The sequence below is a fragment of the Quercus suber genome, unplaced genomic scaffold (genome assembly GCF_002906115.3).
Source record: "Quercus suber isolate HL8 unplaced genomic scaffold, Cork oak 2.0 scaffold_10, whole genome shotgun sequence".
Classification (NCBI taxonomy): domain Eukaryota; kingdom Viridiplantae; phylum Streptophyta; class Magnoliopsida; order Fagales; family Fagaceae; genus Quercus; species Quercus suber.
This window is the reverse complement of record NW_027069476.1, coordinates 581,420-599,381: the sequence shown is the minus strand read 5'-3', so window position 1 is coordinate 599,381 and position 17,962 is coordinate 581,420. Positions and strand designations below refer to the sequence as shown.

Below are 17,962 nucleotides of genomic sequence, written 5' to 3'. Positions count from 1 at the left end.
TTCGATTTATTTACATATAATTTTCAATTAAGCTACTAATTGTTCATCATGCTCATATTATAAGTTTCATATCCAGCCGACGGAGTTCTCTTATAAGTAAGCTTTTTTTTTTTTTGGTGAGAGAGTTTCAACTTATGACATCACTTCTAATGATAGCTCTTTATAATTAGATCAAGACACCAATCGGTTTTCGGTATAAGCAGGGATTGAACTCTAGATCTGTTATTCAACCATCAGAGAATTTGGTCCTAAAAAAAAAAAATGTCAAAGAATTTACTAATTGAACTAACTGGAACCTACTCTTATAAGCTTATATTTAAATTTTAACAAGGCAAAGTCACTCTTTTATTGTTGTTAAAAAAAAATTGTAATCTTCATTTGCCTTTATTATTATTATTTTTTTTTGGAGAAACTATTATTTCTTATCTATATTTAGAAAAATATAATTATTTCTTTTTGGTTTGGAATATACTATATATTACAAATCATAACATTAAAAAAATTTTGTTATCTAGTTCATCATTAATCCTTTTTTTTTATTGAGATCAGACACTTAATGCAATAACTCTTAATGACTCAGATTAAGAGTTGAAAAAAAAAAAAAACTTTTATATTTGTTTGGAAATAACTTATTTTTTTTTTGTTAAAAATTTTGTTGAAAGTGTACTAAAATATATTTGTACTTAAAAAAAAATAAAAAAACAAAAAAAAATTATCTTATAAATTAGTCTTAAACACACTAAAAAAGTGAAAGGTGTTAAAAAGAAATTTTGAGTTTGGATAGGATAATTGCAACCAAATCCTAATCCCAAATTTTTTTTTAGCAAAAGGAAAAACCAGTTCAAGATCAATCCAAAAATCGTCCAGATTATGACAATCAACGGTTCAGATTTCAGCTCCCCTCCCCATATTCCCTACGAAAAAAACAGCGGGCGCTCAAAATTTACGTCTCTTCTCTTCCTGACTAGGTTTGTCAGAAAATCTCAAACACCAAGTCCTTTTCAGTACTTTCACATCACTTTCTTTTTCTTTCTCCATACAAAATCAAAAATATTCCCAGAAATCCCAATCTCACCGTCCACTCTCACCCCCATCAACGGCCCTAACTCTCCCACGTCATTAACTTTCACTTTTGCTTTTTTTCCCAAAACAACAAAACTATATATATAAGCAATATCCCTTCTCTTTCTTTCTCGCTTTCTGTTTCTCTGAAAGTACAACTAGTCCCCTGTTCACTCCCTCATTCTCTCTCTCACAGTCAGTTCCGAATTTCCGATCTCGCGAAACCCTAATTTCACTGCTACAAAGCCACGATCTACTGGTTTTCGTTCGAATTCGCGGCTCAAAAGTTCCGATTTTCGCACATTCATTGCTCGATTCTCCATTGTTTTCTTGTTTTTTCTTCTTTCGGTCACAATCTAGGGATCTTTCTCTCTTCCATTGTGATTCGAAGGAGAATTCTTGTGCGAGAGAGAAAGTAAGAGAAAGTTTTTTTTTTCTTTGTTTTTTGAGAGGCGGAGGATGAGATACGGTAGATGAACGATGCCGGTACTGCGTAGCGAAGTGCGCAAGAGCCGGGCAGCAGCAGCAGCAGCAGCAGAAGCGAAGCAGATTCAGAGGCCGCAGCCGAAGCAGCCGAAAGAGCAGAGGAAGCCGTTGAAGAATCGAATCGAAGTAGGGGAGGCTATTGCGACCAGGACGCGGCGGAGGAGTGCGGCGGCCGCGGCAGCGAATACCAATACCAACAACAACAACAACAACAATAAGAAGCAGAGAGTGGGCAATGAGGACGTAGGCACCGCGAAAGCCGCGGAGAAGAAGAAGAAGGAGGAGGAAGAGAATCGGAGTTTGGAGAAGGAGGAGGAGGAGGAGGAGGAGGAGGAGGAAGAAGAGGAGGTAGGGGAGAAGGAGATGGATGAGAATGAGAGTGGGGGGAGAAGTAATGACAAGGCACATGCCGGTGGTGATGACGAAGGCAGCGTAGCTCCTATTCCTGACAGGGTTTGTTTTTAAAGCTTTAACATTTGGAATTGCTTATAAATATGCATATACATTGTTGCTTGTTTGATTAGGTAGCAGTTTTTTTACCTATATAATTGCAAAGGGTGAATCTTGAAAGCTGCTTTAGAACTTGGGTGGTTCTGTTTGTTTCTTTGAGTTACAATGTAGCTTTTGGGTTCATTGGTAATGTGGTTGTTTCATTTCAAGTCCTTGAAATTAGGATTTTTAAATGAAGAATGCGTGATTTCTTTATTTGGGTGGGAAGTATTTGAAGAGATTTTTGGGAATGCAATGTTAGCTTAAATGTATGGTATAACTTTTTCATATTGATAGGAAAAAAGTCATTGTAGCTTAATTGACGCCTCTTGGTATATATATAGATTGTGATTAGTAAGTTACACATGCACCTAGTGGACCTTGAACCCATAACCTCACTCATCAGTGTGAATGCCCCTGGATTACCTGGCAATTGGATCTAGCGGATGGGGTTATTAGCCTGCAGGTTTTACTGGCTAGAGGCAGGTCCAAATGGCTCATCTTTATGAAGGTTACCTAAGTTATCCCAAAGAAAAAAAAAAAGAAAAAAAATGGGGGGGGGGGGGGGGAGATGTGGCAATTGAGCTAGAGCTCAATGGTGCAAATCTTATAAATGTCTGGGTTATCTTTAAATATTTTTTGTTGGTGAAAAATCCTCAAACATCAAATCTGTTGTGTTGTTAAAGTTGATATCCAACAATTCTTCTTTAAATTCCTTTTTTAAATTCTTAAACCAATTGCACCTTTAGGAAGTGTTTGGACTGGATTGTTTGAAGTAGCCCGATGGTGACTAGCATTTCTTCTTTGGCCTTGGTACAATATCATGTGATGTGACCTTTTCCAGTGGTTTCCAATGTCATAAGAGACCATGGGGTTGAGAATATTTTTTTAGTTATAACTTTCTGTCAAATGTATGTTGTTAGAAGCTTGATCTATTTCATTAGCAGAGTATTTTTTTTTTGGATGAGTTATATGGCATCGACTTTTGTATCTTGACACTTGTTATTATGATTAATGTATAGTGTTATAATATCCAGAGTCCCTTCAATTATCTACTAATAATAACAATTAAGTGGTTAATCAAAGGTAGATTTATTTATTGATAAGTAACGAAAAAAATGTTATTAGAAAGAAAACAACCCTAGTAGTCTAGTACACCACTGTGTACTAAGAGAGAAGTACAATCAATTCAAAGTACAATGATCAAACAAATTTAAGAGAGAAAAACAAGAGAAAAAAAAAGTAGCACCCCAATCCAACAAAGTATGAATGAAGAATGCTTTAATTTCAAGGATATTCTGTTCACATCCCTCAAAGCTAGATTTAAATCTAGATTACACAAAGCTAGATTTAATTTACATATGTGTGTGCATGCACACATGCATGCATGTATGGGCTGTCGTAGGTCAAATTAGAGAATTTGTCCTACTGCAATTGTGGGATTTAGGCTTAGGAGAAATTGTGGATGTAGAGTTTAGAAATTGTTGAAGAAAGGATTATGGGTTATTAGGTGGATGTTATTTGGTAGAAGAAAATATGTGTGGTTTTAGGGCTTTGATATGTGAAAGAAAGGACTTGATTATGGGTTGTAAGCAAGAGGGAAAAGAGAGGATTTTATGGTATTCAAGGGTTTTATGAACAATACCTGTTAACAGTACCACAAGAAATAAAAAAGAAAAAAAGAGAAGAAATGAATGAGAGGAACAATAAGGCCAATGTGCTTCAATACTCAAAACACTCAATATTTTGTTGATCACCTCCAAATCTTCTTTGAGCATATTGGCGAGTTGTTGTACTAGTAGTATTAGGACTCTTAGTTTGACTAGTAAACTAACAGCCTAATGAAAGACTAACTTGGTTTCAAAGAAGAGAAAATCTAGATACTGATCTTATAGAGAATTCTAGACCAACTAAAATACCAAAGTATCCTTGATTCACACGAATGGATGAAATTACATTTTTGCCCCTAAATACAAAATTAACCACTTTTTTTTTTGGTTTGGGGGTGGGGGGCGGTGGAGGGGGAGATGGGGGAATAGATTTATGGTTTAGTTTTATTAGACCATAACTAATATAAGAAAAACCCAAAATTTTTTTAATCTTTCACATAACTAGACCTTTGAAACCACACAACTTTACTTCAATTGGACATCACAAGTGGGTTCCATAAAATAAATCTTGAATAGACGAATATGCAAAGTCATAACAAATCAATCATTCATAGCTGAACGCTCACACTAGGTTTATTTGTTTAAAGTGCTTTGTCTTTAATGATGCAAGGAGCACCAAAATTATTTCAAAATTTATTGTTTCAGCTTTTGGGTCCTGGATTTTATTTTTGAATTAGTTTTCTTTTTGTATTTTGAATTTGATATTTAATTTTGTTGAGGATTTTATGGGATTTAATTATGGCCTGATAGGATATTTCTATTTTGATGTAATCTTGGAAGCCCTGTTAAAATAGTGGCTCTTGTAATTGTGAAAACATTACAATTTGATTAGAAATTTTATAATTAGAGAATGTCTTTCCCTTTGTCTGGTGGTGATACCTTAGGTTTTGGGGCGAATTCTACGTGGTGAAGTTTAGGATTTGTCCTATTTTATCTTCTTTTTCTTTTATTTCAATTTGCCTTCCCCTATCCTATCTCATTTAACCATTTAGAAATATGAAATGTTTGGTGGCAGCAGTGTCAATTGTATATTTTATTATTCATATTTTCTGTCCAGACTCAAGTTAATATTATCACCGTGTTGCTTGATAATATGCATGTGTTCATTCTGATTGGTTGCATCCTTTCAGATTGCTTTCTGTAGATGGGTGTCATTTTACTGAATATGAGAGAGAATCTACAAATATTGACAATGAAATAGAATTTAACGAATCTTTTGAAGCGTTTTTTCTAGAAACTGATACTGAAGATTTATGCATGTGGGAGCCCTTGTATCTGTTATTCTTAGTTTGGTCCGTATTGTTCATGGTGGAATCCAAAAAGTGCAATAGCAAATTGGAATCATATTAGAAATGGGGTGTTGTACAAAATTACAACTGAATTATTTAATTAATTGAAGGTTAAATATATGAGGAAAATAGGCTGCACGCAATATGGAATTGTAAAGAAACTGCTGATTGTTTACAATCTGACATTTTATTGTTGTTGAAAATGCACTGCTGCACTTAAAGCCAAAAGAATCAAAGCCTTAAGATATCAACCCTTCCCTTGGTTGAAGCAAAGGTCATATAATAAGCACACCTTAGGCACGCTGTTCTGGTGCTTTTTGAACAAACACAAATCACACCTAGGTGCATTTTTTAATTTTTTTTGTTAAAAATATATGAATCATTAAAATTAATTGCTTGAACTTGAAGGAAATTACATGGACCATTGCTATATTATTAAAACACTATTGTTAAGGTGCTATATTACACACATTATTTATTTATTTATTTTATATATCAAAGGACAAAAACCATGATAATCTACTATTCCTGTGTTTGTTGGTCTTTGCCTTTTGGATATATTTAGATCAAACCATATGCTTCTTTTGATCATGGCTATCACAATTGTTATTTTTATAAGCACAAGAAGATGATATAAAATGTTGTCTAAACTTTATATGACTAAATTATTATTATATTGTCCATTGATATTTCAAATTTACTATATTAAAGTTTTAAGAAATTGAAAGAACTTATGTAAAATTTGAACTTATAAACTTTGTTCAATTGCACTATCTATTTTAGCTAAATAGGCAAATTGTATTATTATTTTATTTTATTTTCTATTATATATATATATATATATATATATTTTTTAAAAAAAAATTATATGCTATGAATCTTTTTATTAGAGGTTATTTTAGATTGTTTTTGGTAAATGTGCACTTTGCTTCATATCAATTAGGCTTGTGCTTTGTGCATAGCCTTCAAGAGGCCCATGTGCTTGATGCTTTTATGAACAGGCATATGACGCAGCTCATATAATTGTATTTCAGATTTGGGTATTTCAGACTTTCCTCGTTAGTAGAGTTAGCATTATAAGATTTGGAATTTTTACTAGGTCAGTATTTTACTTACGATGGATGCTATGAGCCTTCTGATCCAAGTATTCTAGTGTTACTGAACATAACTAGCAACCGGTATATTTTTTTTTTATACAATTTGGATGAACATGTGCATTTTCAGTGTGAGGATTTTGATTTTTTAAGTTGGGAATCCAAAAATATGACAGCCTTAGCCTAAGTATTGTGATATGGTAAAATATGTCATATCAATGGTCTACAATTGTGAGTTCCCACTGGATTGATACCATTTATGAAAGTAGTTGTAGGAAAATGTGGATACTTGATAGATCCCTAAAAATTGAAGAAATTGTAACAGATCTAGTTTTTGTAGCGTTAACAGGACTTGTAGTTGATTCCTTGGTTTTGTTGGTGCAGGTTCAGGTTGGTGGTTCCCCAGTGTACAAAACAGAGAGAAAGTTGGGCAAGGGTGGGTTTGGACAAGTTTATGTTGGGCGGCGTGTTTCTGCAGTAAATACAAATGACAGAACCACTGTATCTGGAGCTGTTGAGGTATGATATTTACTTTTTGTAGTTTCCTTTTTTTTTTTCTTTTTTTTTTTTCTGCGAAAAAATGTTTGTTATCCCTCCATGCTCTTTTTTTTCCCCCCTCCAATAAACACTATGTTGACTTTGTAAAATAGGTGGCCTTAAAATTTGAGCACAAAAGTAGCAAAGGATGTAGTTACGGACCACCATCTGAGTGGCAGGTTTACACGTGAGTGTAATTATTTCATTTAATTTGTTATGTTTATGAATTTTAATAATATTTGTGAATCTAAAACTTGCTCTTTTTGCTTGTAGTACTCTTGGTGGCAGTCATGGAGTACCTCGTGTACACTATAAAGGTCAACAGGGCGACTATTATGTCATGGTATGCTATTGCTTGCATTGTCTTGTTGATTCTGAATATGTAGAGCTTTAGTGTGATGCTTTTTTCAGTCCACACTGGCCTATTCTTGGAATGGTTTTTTGACAGGAAACTTTGTTGTGTGCAGGTTATGGATATGCTTGGTCCGAGCTTGTGGGATGTTTGGAATAATAACTCTCATATGTGAGTGCAATGAAATTGACTTTTAAGTTCATTAATCTTTTTTTGAATCGTGAATTCTGTTATTAAGGCAATTTGTTAATTTCAGAATGTCCACTGAAATGGTTGCATGTATTGCCATTGAAGCAATATCCATTTTGGAGAAGATGCACTCTCGAGGGTAAGAATTCTTTTTCCTGGTAGGACTAGGCTTGTGTTTTTGTTGAATGATGATCACACTCTGCTGCCCCCTGCCCCCCGGGTGATTTTTTTTAAGAGGAGAGAGAGGGGGGGGGGGGGGGGGGTGTGGGTTCTGTAATTTTGTTGTGTTTGTAGCAAGGGTATCTATCCAGAAAAAATTTAGTCTGTTCTCCTCTGTGGTTTATTGTCTGTTATGGAGGAATGATGCATGCATTTTTACTATCTGTTTGATAGAGGAATTGCTTGAAAAGTAACCTATCAGCTAATATTTTACAGTGTGTTAGAATTATGACAATAATTTCCCTTCTTTTCTTTTCGACAGATATGTGCATGGGGATGTAAAGCCAGAAAATTTTCTGCTTGGTACTCCAGGAACTCCTGACGAGAAAAAACTGTTCCTAGTTGATCTTGGATTAGGTACTTTTTCATTGAAGTTATTATAATTTTAAGTAATTATTGTATTTACTGTGCATTAGTCATTGTTCTATTACCTGCTTGGGCTCACAGCTTCTAGGTGGAGAGATGGTAATACTGGATTGCATGTTGAATATGACCAAAGACCGGATGTTTTCAGGTACAACCATTGATTTTATCTGGATAGTGTGCAAAATGTTTATGTAGTTGCTATAACCTGGAATTTTGCTCCATGACTCATTATTTTGTGTTTGACAGGGGAACAGTGCGTTATGCTAGTGTACATGCTCATTTAGGGAGAACTGGTAGCAGGAGAGATGATCTAGAATCTCTTGCATATACGCTGATTTTCCTTCTCCGAGGTCGTCTGCCTTGGCAAGGGTATCAGGTTTGTCCTTTCTCTGCTTGTGAAATGTTTTTGTTTTGTGTAGCATCTAATCCTGTAACATAATGATGTATGCAGGGAGACAATAAAGGATTCCTTGTTTGCAAGAAGAAGATGGCAACTTCTCCAGAAGTGATGTGCGGCCTTTGTCCACAGCCTTTCAGACAATTTGTTGAACATGTGGTGAACTTGAAGTTTGATGAAGAACCGGAATATGCAAAATACATTTCGCTGTTTGATGAAATTATCTGCTCAAATTTTGAAATCCGGCCAATCAACACGGAGGGTGCACAAAAGGTAGTGATGTTCTCCTAAAGCGTTTGTCTTTGTCAGTACTTTACTCTTTAGCTGGAGTTTATTTATCTAATGTTTGAAGGTAATAATGGCTGTTTCTAAGGCATAATTTACTTCTTGTGAAGCTAATTGGTCATAAGAGAGCCCGTTTGGCTATGGAGGAGGAAGAAGAGGATGGTCAACCGAAAAAGAAGGTGCGTAACGGCTTGCCAGCTAAACAATGGATTAGCGTTTACAATGGGCGTGAACCTATGAAGCAAAGGTACATCTATGCTCTAGTCATGCATGACGCATCATTCTCTTATCACTAAGACTTTTTGTTCATTATGTCATCCTTTTGTGAATTGTAGTCTTGCATTGTATTTCACAAAATCCAAATGTGGAAAATCTTTAGAACATTTAGGATTTGGTGAGAGTTTGTGTTGTTTTGCCACTGTAGGTACCATTACAATGTGGCAGATATAAGGCTGTCCCAGCACATTGATAAAGGATACGAGGACAAATTATACGTCAGCAGTGTAGCTTCATGTCAGAACCTTTGGGCCCTAATTATGGATGCAGGCACTGGCTTTACTTCACAAGTTTATGAACTCTCACCATGTTTTCTTCACAAGGTACACTGCTAATGTTATGGATTTTTCATCAACTCTTTCACACTTTTGTGTTGTCATCACGTTGTCTATGTTAGTAAAGAATCTAATGTACTGTCTCTCTGCCTGTAGGAATGGATAATGGATCAATGGGAAAAGAACTATTATATCAGTGCAATAGCTGGAGCTCAAAATGGGAGCTCCTTAGTAATAATGTCTAAGGGTTAGTCTTAAGGATGCTTATATTTTAGGTTTTCTGTGCCACGTGTTATTTAGTTGTGGTCTTACTGGCCAAGTTCTAATTCTGATTTTCTTTCAACTGACTTTTAATTTATTGAACCAGGTACGCATTATGTTCAGCAGTCATACAAAGTTAGTGAATCATTTCCTTACAAGTGGATAAACAAAAAATGGAGAGAGGGCTTCTTCGTAACTACTATGGCCACCTCTGGGAACAGATGGGGAATTGTCATGTCTCGCGGTGCAGCATTTTCTCGACAGGTGATCTTGGATTCAATAACAATATATTTGAATTTGTTGTGTGGAGTATAAGCATCGATAACTGACTGTTAATGCTTATTAAATTTCAGGTTGTTGAACTAGATTTCCATTACCCTAGTGAAGGTATTCACCGGCGGTGGGATTATGGTTATCGAATCACAGCAACTGCGGCAACTTGCGACCAGGCTGCTTTTGTTCTTAGTGTTCCTAAGAGGAGGCATACAGAAGATGATTCAACTCAAGAAACACTTAGAACGTCTACTTTTCCTAGTACACATGTAAAGGTGAATTTTTATATATTACTTTTACATAGTAGCTTTAATTAAGTTGTTTGGTTCTGATCTTTTAAAGTCTTTCTGGATGCTTACTTAATGATGTGATTTGCAGGAGAAGTGGACGAGGAATCTTTATATTGCGTCTGTTTGTTATGGACGAACAGTTTCGTGATCTGCTAATGTTGTTTAGGGCTCCAGTGGACAGAGTCAGTCACAGATATCGCGTTGCTCTAATTGCCCACTATCCATTAGGGATATTTTGATGTTTATATGTGGCATTGTCAGGCTTAGAGAAATTTTGATTGCTATAGGCTTATTAAAATGTAATTAAATTAAACTGAGCAAAAACTCTTTTGGTCTTATTATGTTCGTCAATTTGCGGAAATTGGGTCTTGTGGATGTCAATGATAAGGTAAAGCCCATTTTAAAGAAAACCATGGTTGGACATAATTGGTTTATAACCGTGAAAGTTCAAAGGAAAATCCATTTTTTTTAACTGGCAACTGCTCAAAGCGGTCTCAGATCTGCTTCAACGTTGTAAATTCTTGTAGGTCAGTCTGATATATTTGTTTGGGAAAAAGAGACTGAGAGATGGAGAGTGAGCGTGAACGAGAGATGAGGAGTTAAACTGAGATAGCAAGAGACTGAGAAGGGTTGGGGGAACCTAGATCTGAGCTGGTACTCAAATTGTTTATAAGAAAGAATATGTCTAATAATTCGCACTAGTAAATTTGTTACTTAGGGTCCATTTGTTTTGTTGGTAAATGATTTCAGAAAATCATTTACCACCTGACCTCAGTGTTTAGAAACCAAGGAAAATTTTAATTTCTGGAAAATATACTTCAGTTTGACCAAATTTACTCCTTTGACCTGAAAATGGTTTTACGCTCTCATTTTCCCTTCAAACCATTTTCGGAAAAGAGCCTCATATGCGTAGAGAGAGAGAGAGAGAGAGAGAGAGAGAGAGAGAGAGAGAGAGAACCAAACCGAGCTTCGATCCACCATCACAGCTCATTGCTAGCGCCCACAAGCCTTCGACTTCGCCTTCACACCACGAACCGATCTTCGACTTCGCAGGCGAAACCAAAGCCCAGATCACCACCGAAGACCGATCCACCGAAGATCGCATCACCACCAATCTCTCTTCCTCGCTCTCTCAGTTTGGCCGACTGGTGGATTTGATCGAATGGATCTCTTCCTCGCTTTCTCAGTTTGGCCGAACGGTGGATTTGATCGTGTTATTGTGATTTTTGTTTTTTTAAGTTTATATGTTGAAATTTTCTATTATAAAATTTGTTTGGTAACTAAGAAAATGGGTGAGAAAATGTGAGAAAGTAGTAGGAAAATAGCATTTTCAAATGCAACCAAATACATGAAAAGATTTTCTAGAAAAATTTGAATAATACTGCCAAACACTTGAAAATATTTTCCTTTTCTGGAAAACAACATTTCTGAAAAATAGATATTTTTCGGAAAATATTTTATGGGAACCAAATGGACTCTTAAATACATTATAAGAAAAAGAATAATAACTCGCATTAAATGTCAGCATTACCTAAATTCATTATTAAATACGCCTCTCTTTGCCTCCTTTTGCTCCACTAGTGCTCCCCTTCTCTTTTCCTCCTTTGCTACTGCAAATTCCTCTCTCTCTCTACCACCACGCTCTCCCCCTTTCCACCATTCAAAAAACAACAAAATAGCTCCAGATTTGTTTTCACTGCTCGTCTTTCTCTCTTAGATCTACTCTCTTTCATCCAGATCTGACGCCAGATTTAATCTTTTCAGGTTGTGACTTACAAATTTGGATTGTGGCTTTGGGTTCCAAATCTGGGTTGTGGTGGTTTTGGAGTTCAACTGACTATGCTGACAAAAACAACAACTGACATTGTTGGAAAGCTGACCTCGACATTGCTGCATTGCAGCTTAAAAATCACCCCCAAAATCAGCTGCGCTAAGCCATGAATACACTTTATAACACCCTGCTACCTAAAATTTATTGTGAAAATTTAATGACAGGGTCTACAACATCAAATTACTAATTCAAAACATTCACTTGCTATCTCAAATAATATTTAAAATTGAATCATTCAAATTTCAAAGAATTGAAAGAAGAAATTACTAATTCAAAACATCCACTTGTTATCTCAAATAGTATTTAAAATTGAATCATTCAAAGAATTCGAAAGGATAAGAGGTTCAAACTTTTAAGATCCTCAAATAGTATTTAAAATTTAATCATTCAAAGAATTCGAAAGAATAAGAGGTTCAAATTTTTAAGATTGGACCGAGATTCAACCTTGGTGATGTAATAATTATTTTAATAATTAATTAATATAAAATAAATAAATATGAAAAAATTAGCAAATATAGACTAAAATAGTATTTTAAAAATGGATCATATTTATATCAACTAAAGATAAAAAGATCTTTTTCATAATTTATTACGAAGTTATATAAATACTATCAAACTATTATTTCAACACATCCATATTATATAACAAGAGAAATGCTATACTAAAGGTCACAAGTGTCCTTAGAACATTTGTTAACGAACTATTTTAGAAAAGTTTAATATCACTTTTGTGATATAAAAAAAAAAAACTATCAAAAAATCATAAAAAAAATTTTCATAAAAACTTTCTTAAAATGGTTCACTAACAAATACGAGCATTCGTTAACTTTTCTCATGTAACAATATTTCAAAAAGTTCAACTTCCTAATATAATTAAAAATTTTAATACTTAAAATATAAATATAAGAAAACTTCATATTTGAGAGCACATATGATGGGTTATAGTTAACTTAACTTGTAAAAATTTTTACTTAAAAAAAAAATTGATAATATTTTTTTATAGTCGGCAAGAAATCTAGAGTCTAATTCTTACATACCCCATAAACAAACACACGAGAGAGCAGAGATATTTATTTAATTTAAAATATAAAATAATGTCCCTATTCCCCAAAACCACTCCCTATTTTAGTGCTTAATAACCCGGTCTGGTTCACTTTTCAAAACTACAGTCTCATAAAATCTCAAGTCAAGACTCCACTTCCATCATCATGTCGCCTTATCTTATCCGTTGATGTCCAAAGCTCAACACCAAAATAGTACCTCTCTTTTTCAATACGAAAACAAAAATCCCAAAACCATAGCTAAATATTCTATCTCCTTCAATGGCAGATACTGCAGAGAAGGACTATAACACAGTGAAAAGAAGAGTGGCTTGTGTGACCAACCATCTCATTCCGCTTCATCATGATCATTTCCCTACAATTACTACTACTTGCGGTAATTCCAATGTTGAGCTATGTAACGCTGCCTCCATCAACGACAGCTACCATAGGATACACGGTGAAGTTTCCACTCACGAAGTTTCGTGGAAACTTGCCTCTGATTATGAGTCCGGCAATGAGTTTCACTTCACCGACATTATCTACCAGAAAGCCGTTAGCGAAGGGATAGCAAAGGTCAAGCTTTTCATGGAACTGAGTTCTCAAATATGTTACTATGTCACAGTGCTTAATAGGTTCTAACTTATGCTCTTTGCTTTGTTGTAGATTACCATTAATAGGCCAGAGAGACGAAATGCGTTTCGGCCATTGACAATTAAGGAACTTAGTCGCGCATTTGATGATGCAAGGGATGATAGTTCGGTGGGAGTTATCATTCTTACCGGGAAGGTATTTAACTAACTTTACGAAGCTTAATTACAGTTCCTTAGATATGTTTTCTAAGTTGTCAATTAAATTCAACCAAGCTTATGCATTGGCCAATGAATCACATTGTTAAATTTAGTTGTAATGTATAACATTTAAGAAACTGTACTTAAGTTTTATAATTCGTCTATATATGCTCGTCTCGCTTGATTGTTTAGCATATTAAATCTTTTTAAACAAGTAATCTGTCTATTCTAGTGTCATTTTGTTAGTGAGTTTGGTTACTGTTATAATTTTATTGAGTGGTGCTATACAAACAGAACATTATTTATAGTTTTACTTCGATTTCTAGCCCTTGTGACCATTGTGATCTCCTGCATTGCTAAAAGGGTGCTTTTCTGGCCCTACATCTTCATGTCATGCTTTTGTAGTAAAGAAATAGAGAAAGATTAGTGTGTTAAGTTGTTGATTTTGATGAAACTCACTAGTAGCACCCACTGGTGGTCTTTAGTCAGTACTATTAATTTTTTAAAGAAATTAGTGAGTACTATTATAGTCATACTGCTTCAGAGTCATGCACCTTGCTCATGTCTACCTTCTAGTTCTAGTTGTCTCTAATGAATGCAAGTAGTCTCAACTATTAGTCCTTGTGATTTTGCACTGACCCTACTTTCGTATTTTTTTTTGTATGAGCTATGTTGTGTGTGGGATGGAAGTTGTTATACAACAGAATCTGATAGTCATCAAGTCTCTTCTTTTTCTGAAAATTAATTCAAATTTTAAGCTAACATGATGCAACCTTGATTTTTTTTCTTTCTTTCTCATTTGTCTGCGTAATGGGGGCTGTTCTTCAAGATGACATGTTTGATTAGATGTGTCTGCAAATTTGGGGGCATGAGAAAAACTACATTGCATGTCCAATTTGAAAACTATTGATGTGTTTTTTATCCGTCAAGGAAAAGTGGAAAACAAATACTCCTTTTGACTTCTAAGCAGGATTTAAAATATGACTGTCTGTGCCACTAATGTGTAAGTTATAAGTTCATTCCATACTGGGACAGACCAAGATCCACCCTACAATATGGGGTCAAAATCAAAAAGCCAAAATAAATTATTTTAGCCCTTATAAAATGAAAACTGATTCTTGAACAGATTTGCATGCTCCCTGGTTAGAACCTGTCCAATTTGAAAACTATTGATGTGTTTTCTATCTGTCAAGGAAAAGTGGAAAACAAATAGCCCTTTTGCCTTCTATGCAGATTGAAAATATGACTATGTCGGTGCCACTAATGTACAAGTTATATTGATGTTCTGTATGTCCATGGAACTTGTATTGATTTGTTGTTGTTAACAATTTAATGCTGTAGGGAACAAAGGCATTTTGTAGTGGTGGTGACCAGGCGTTGAGAACCAAGGATGGTTATGCTGATTATGAAAATTTTGGTCGTCTTAATGTTTTAGATTTGCAGGTATATGGTTTACCCTGAAATAATTTATCCTCTTGACTCTATTTAGTGCTTGCATAAGTCGCTTGAGGCCTTGCCCTCCAACCAAAACTTGGTTGAGCTTGATTCTTCATGATTACCCCTAAATATTACCTCCAGTTGTAAACTTTGAGCCTTGAAAAAGAAAAATCAAATGCTTCATGGCCAGTCTTCTAATTTTTTGTTATTTTAATCATTACCAGGTACAGATTCGTCGTCTTCCAAAGCCAGTGATAGCAATGGTATACTCTGCTTAATTCAACTTTGCATCTAGTCTTAGTCCTATCAATCTCATGGACTCCTGGTGTAACTGAGTTGTGTACCTTATGATATTTAACTTTTAAAAAAAAAAAAAAATCAGTGTACGGGTTACTTATTATGAGGTTAACAGTTCCTAACCATCATACTTGCTACCTATTAATTACTTTGTTCACACCTATCCTTAAAACAGGTGGCAGGTTATGCTGTTGGAGGAGGACATGTGTTACACATGGTTTGCGATCTAACCATTGCAGCAGATAATGCTATTTTTGGTCAAACTGGTCCTAAGGTAGTTTTATCCTTTTCCCTGTTGTTCTGAAATCTCAATTGTAGATTGGTGTGCTAGAACTAATCTCACAAGAGATATCTTATTTGGAGCCACTCAGCTGCTTAATTTGTAACATCTTTTAAAGGGTGGCATGCTAGAACTTCAAACCTCACAAGTTGTTTTTTCCTCTTTTTCACCACCCAATGTCACTTAATGTTAGTAAATAACTATTGTTCTAATGCTGTGCTCCTTATTTTGTCATTGGATTACTTATAATTTTGTGGATATGGCAGGTTGGAAGCTTTGATGCTGGTTATGGAAGTTCCATTATGTCTCGTTTGGTAAGACACTAAAGGTGAAGACACCTAATATTTGTATGTTACTTGCATCACAGTTCTCTCTTTGATCAGTACATGGTCACAGAGGTCTACTGGATGTGTGGTGGATTTAGTTAAGTGAGTTATTTTTATATTTTAAATTTTTATAAACTTGCACATATAATTTTGTTAAACAGATTGGTCCTAAAAGAGCACGTGAAATGTGGTTTTTGGCAAGGTTCTATACAGCTTCTGAAGCAGATAAAATGGGACTTGTAAACATTGTTGTACCGGTGAGTTCATTTGCATCTAGGAGAACCTGAAAATTGTTGAGGTACAGCATCATTACCTCAACAGTAAGATGCCTTTTCTCATGAACTAAGAGTTCATGAACATGATATCCACATGGATTTTGTTTTATAATGCATCTGGGATGCTGGAACTTTACATAAAGAAAAATCATGTAGTCATTTCAACCATTGTCAATAAACGCAGTAAAGTTCTGAATTTCAACTTTTTTTTTCCAGCTGGAGAGATTAGAGCAAGAAACGATTAAATGGTGTCGAGAGATCCTACGAAACAGCCCAACTGCAATTCGGGTGCTCAAAGCAGCTCTTAATGCAGTTGATGATGGCCATGCTGGACTCCAGGTACCTTTAATATCCATTCATCAAATTAGTGTAATTTCCAGCTAACTTTTATAACCACATTGGCGATACTATTGCTTAAGCGAGGGTTGCTATAGCACAGAATGCTTGAGACCTGTATCCTGTGATGCTTGCGCAATTTCACTTCCCTTTTTCTTATTAGAAAATCTTATTACATACTCACTTTTGAAATCTTGTTTTTAAAACACAATTTCAGTCCATATGGCAATTTATGTATGGTGAGTGAATAATAAGAAATGTGTGACTATCATTGCTCTTTTTATTATTGTTGTTTTCCTTACATATTTCAGCTAATATGTTCTTCCAATGCAGGAAGTTGGTGGAAATGCTACGCTCCTATTTTATGGCACTGAGGAAGGTAATGAGGGGAAGACAGCATATATGGAACGTAGAGCCCCTGATTTCTCTAAATTTCCTCGAAGACCTTAGGTGCTGTTGTGTTGTGAAGTGGAGGTTCTTTGGTTGGAACATGACAGAAATATATATATATATATATATTTAAAAGCGGAGTTCTCATGTTAGAGAGCATAAGTTTGTGGCATGTGACACATTTCTTAAAATTATCTTTATTTAGGCTTCTACTTCAACAAAAATTGCATTTATATCAAAATATTTGTTCATCGAATCAAACTGTAGGGACTCAGTTTGGGTTGACCCTGCGTATGAATGAGTTTTCAGCCCAATCAAGCCCAAACAATCAATTTATAGAGAGTGGGTTAAAGGTTTAGGCGCTGGCCATCGTTCATCAAGTATGAACCTTTATTTATAAAAAGATACTTAGGGTTTCTATACAACTGGGAGGATGCTCCTCGGCCATGGGCCGAGGAGGCCTTTTTCTTCTCTTTTTCCTCCCTCCCTTTTTTACTTTACTTGCTTTTCTTATATAATCTTCATCTTCCTATCTTCTTATTCCATCTGTTGATCATTCATTTGCCTTTCTTCTGGCCGTCCGTCCTATCAGAGGCCTTATCAGTACTCGAGTGGTTCACTCTGATCAACATTGCCCTGCTAAGGGGTTATATCCCCATTAATGCGGCCAGGGAGGTTAGGTGAATGCATTAAATGCGAGGGTGACAGCTTACTTTAGGCTTGGTCTTTCCCGAAAATCATCCTTGTCAGGCCGAGGATGAGGAGGTTCTCGNGGATAAATAAATATAATAACACACAATACAGAATGTTAAAAAAAAAAATTAAGAATATTTGCATTTTTAGTAAAGCATAAAACATGTTTATCTATATTAGTCACTATATTATGCAATTTTTAATTTGTAAACACATATATATATAGTATGATCAAATCACTACACATTATTCACAATGTCTTTCTATTTTGTCTATAAAATAACTATAGATAACAATTTCTTACAAGAAAATTTATTGAAATATTTTCTTTTATACATCAATAGTTGAGGTAGGGATTTAAACCTTAGTTGTCTCTATTGAAAATACTATGAGGTGCATACTAGCTAATCCACAAGATTCTTTCCAAAATTTATTGAAATATTTGAGAAAACTAAT

The 17,962-nt window shown here is 35.0% G+C and overlaps 2 protein-coding genes across 2 annotated transcripts; both read left to right on the top strand.

The window, feature by feature from the left end:
- Positions 1-1,179: 1,179 nt before the first annotated feature.
- Positions 1,180-10,171, top strand: LOC112010423 (casein kinase 1-like protein HD16). Its single transcript, XM_024042764.2, has 16 exons — positions 1,180-2,001; positions 6,475-6,609; positions 6,741-6,814; positions 6,901-6,970; positions 7,095-7,150; positions 7,236-7,307; positions 7,650-7,744; positions 7,835-7,901; positions 8,000-8,129; positions 8,205-8,423; positions 8,546-8,682; positions 8,860-9,034; positions 9,143-9,233; positions 9,354-9,511; positions 9,601-9,795; positions 9,899-10,171. The coding sequence occupies exons 1-16, from the start codon at positions 1,543-1,545 to the stop codon at positions 9,956-9,958; spliced, it is 2,193 nt and encodes a 730-aa protein (XP_023898532.2). The 5' UTR covers positions 1,180-1,542; the 3' UTR covers positions 9,959-10,171.
- Positions 10,172-12,812: 2,641 nt separating this feature from the next.
- LOC112010428 (1,4-dihydroxy-2-naphthoyl-CoA synthase, peroxisomal) lies at positions 12,813-17,074 on the top strand. Its single transcript, XM_024042769.2, has 9 exons — positions 12,813-13,257; positions 13,348-13,470; positions 14,814-14,915; positions 15,134-15,172; positions 15,382-15,480; positions 15,753-15,800; positions 15,974-16,069; positions 16,304-16,426; positions 16,757-17,074. The coding sequence occupies exons 1-9, from the start codon at positions 12,964-12,966 to the stop codon at positions 16,871-16,873; spliced, it is 1,041 nt and encodes a 346-aa protein (XP_023898537.2). The 5' UTR covers positions 12,813-12,963; the 3' UTR covers positions 16,874-17,074.
- The last annotated feature ends 888 nt before the right edge of the window (positions 17,075-17,962 follow it).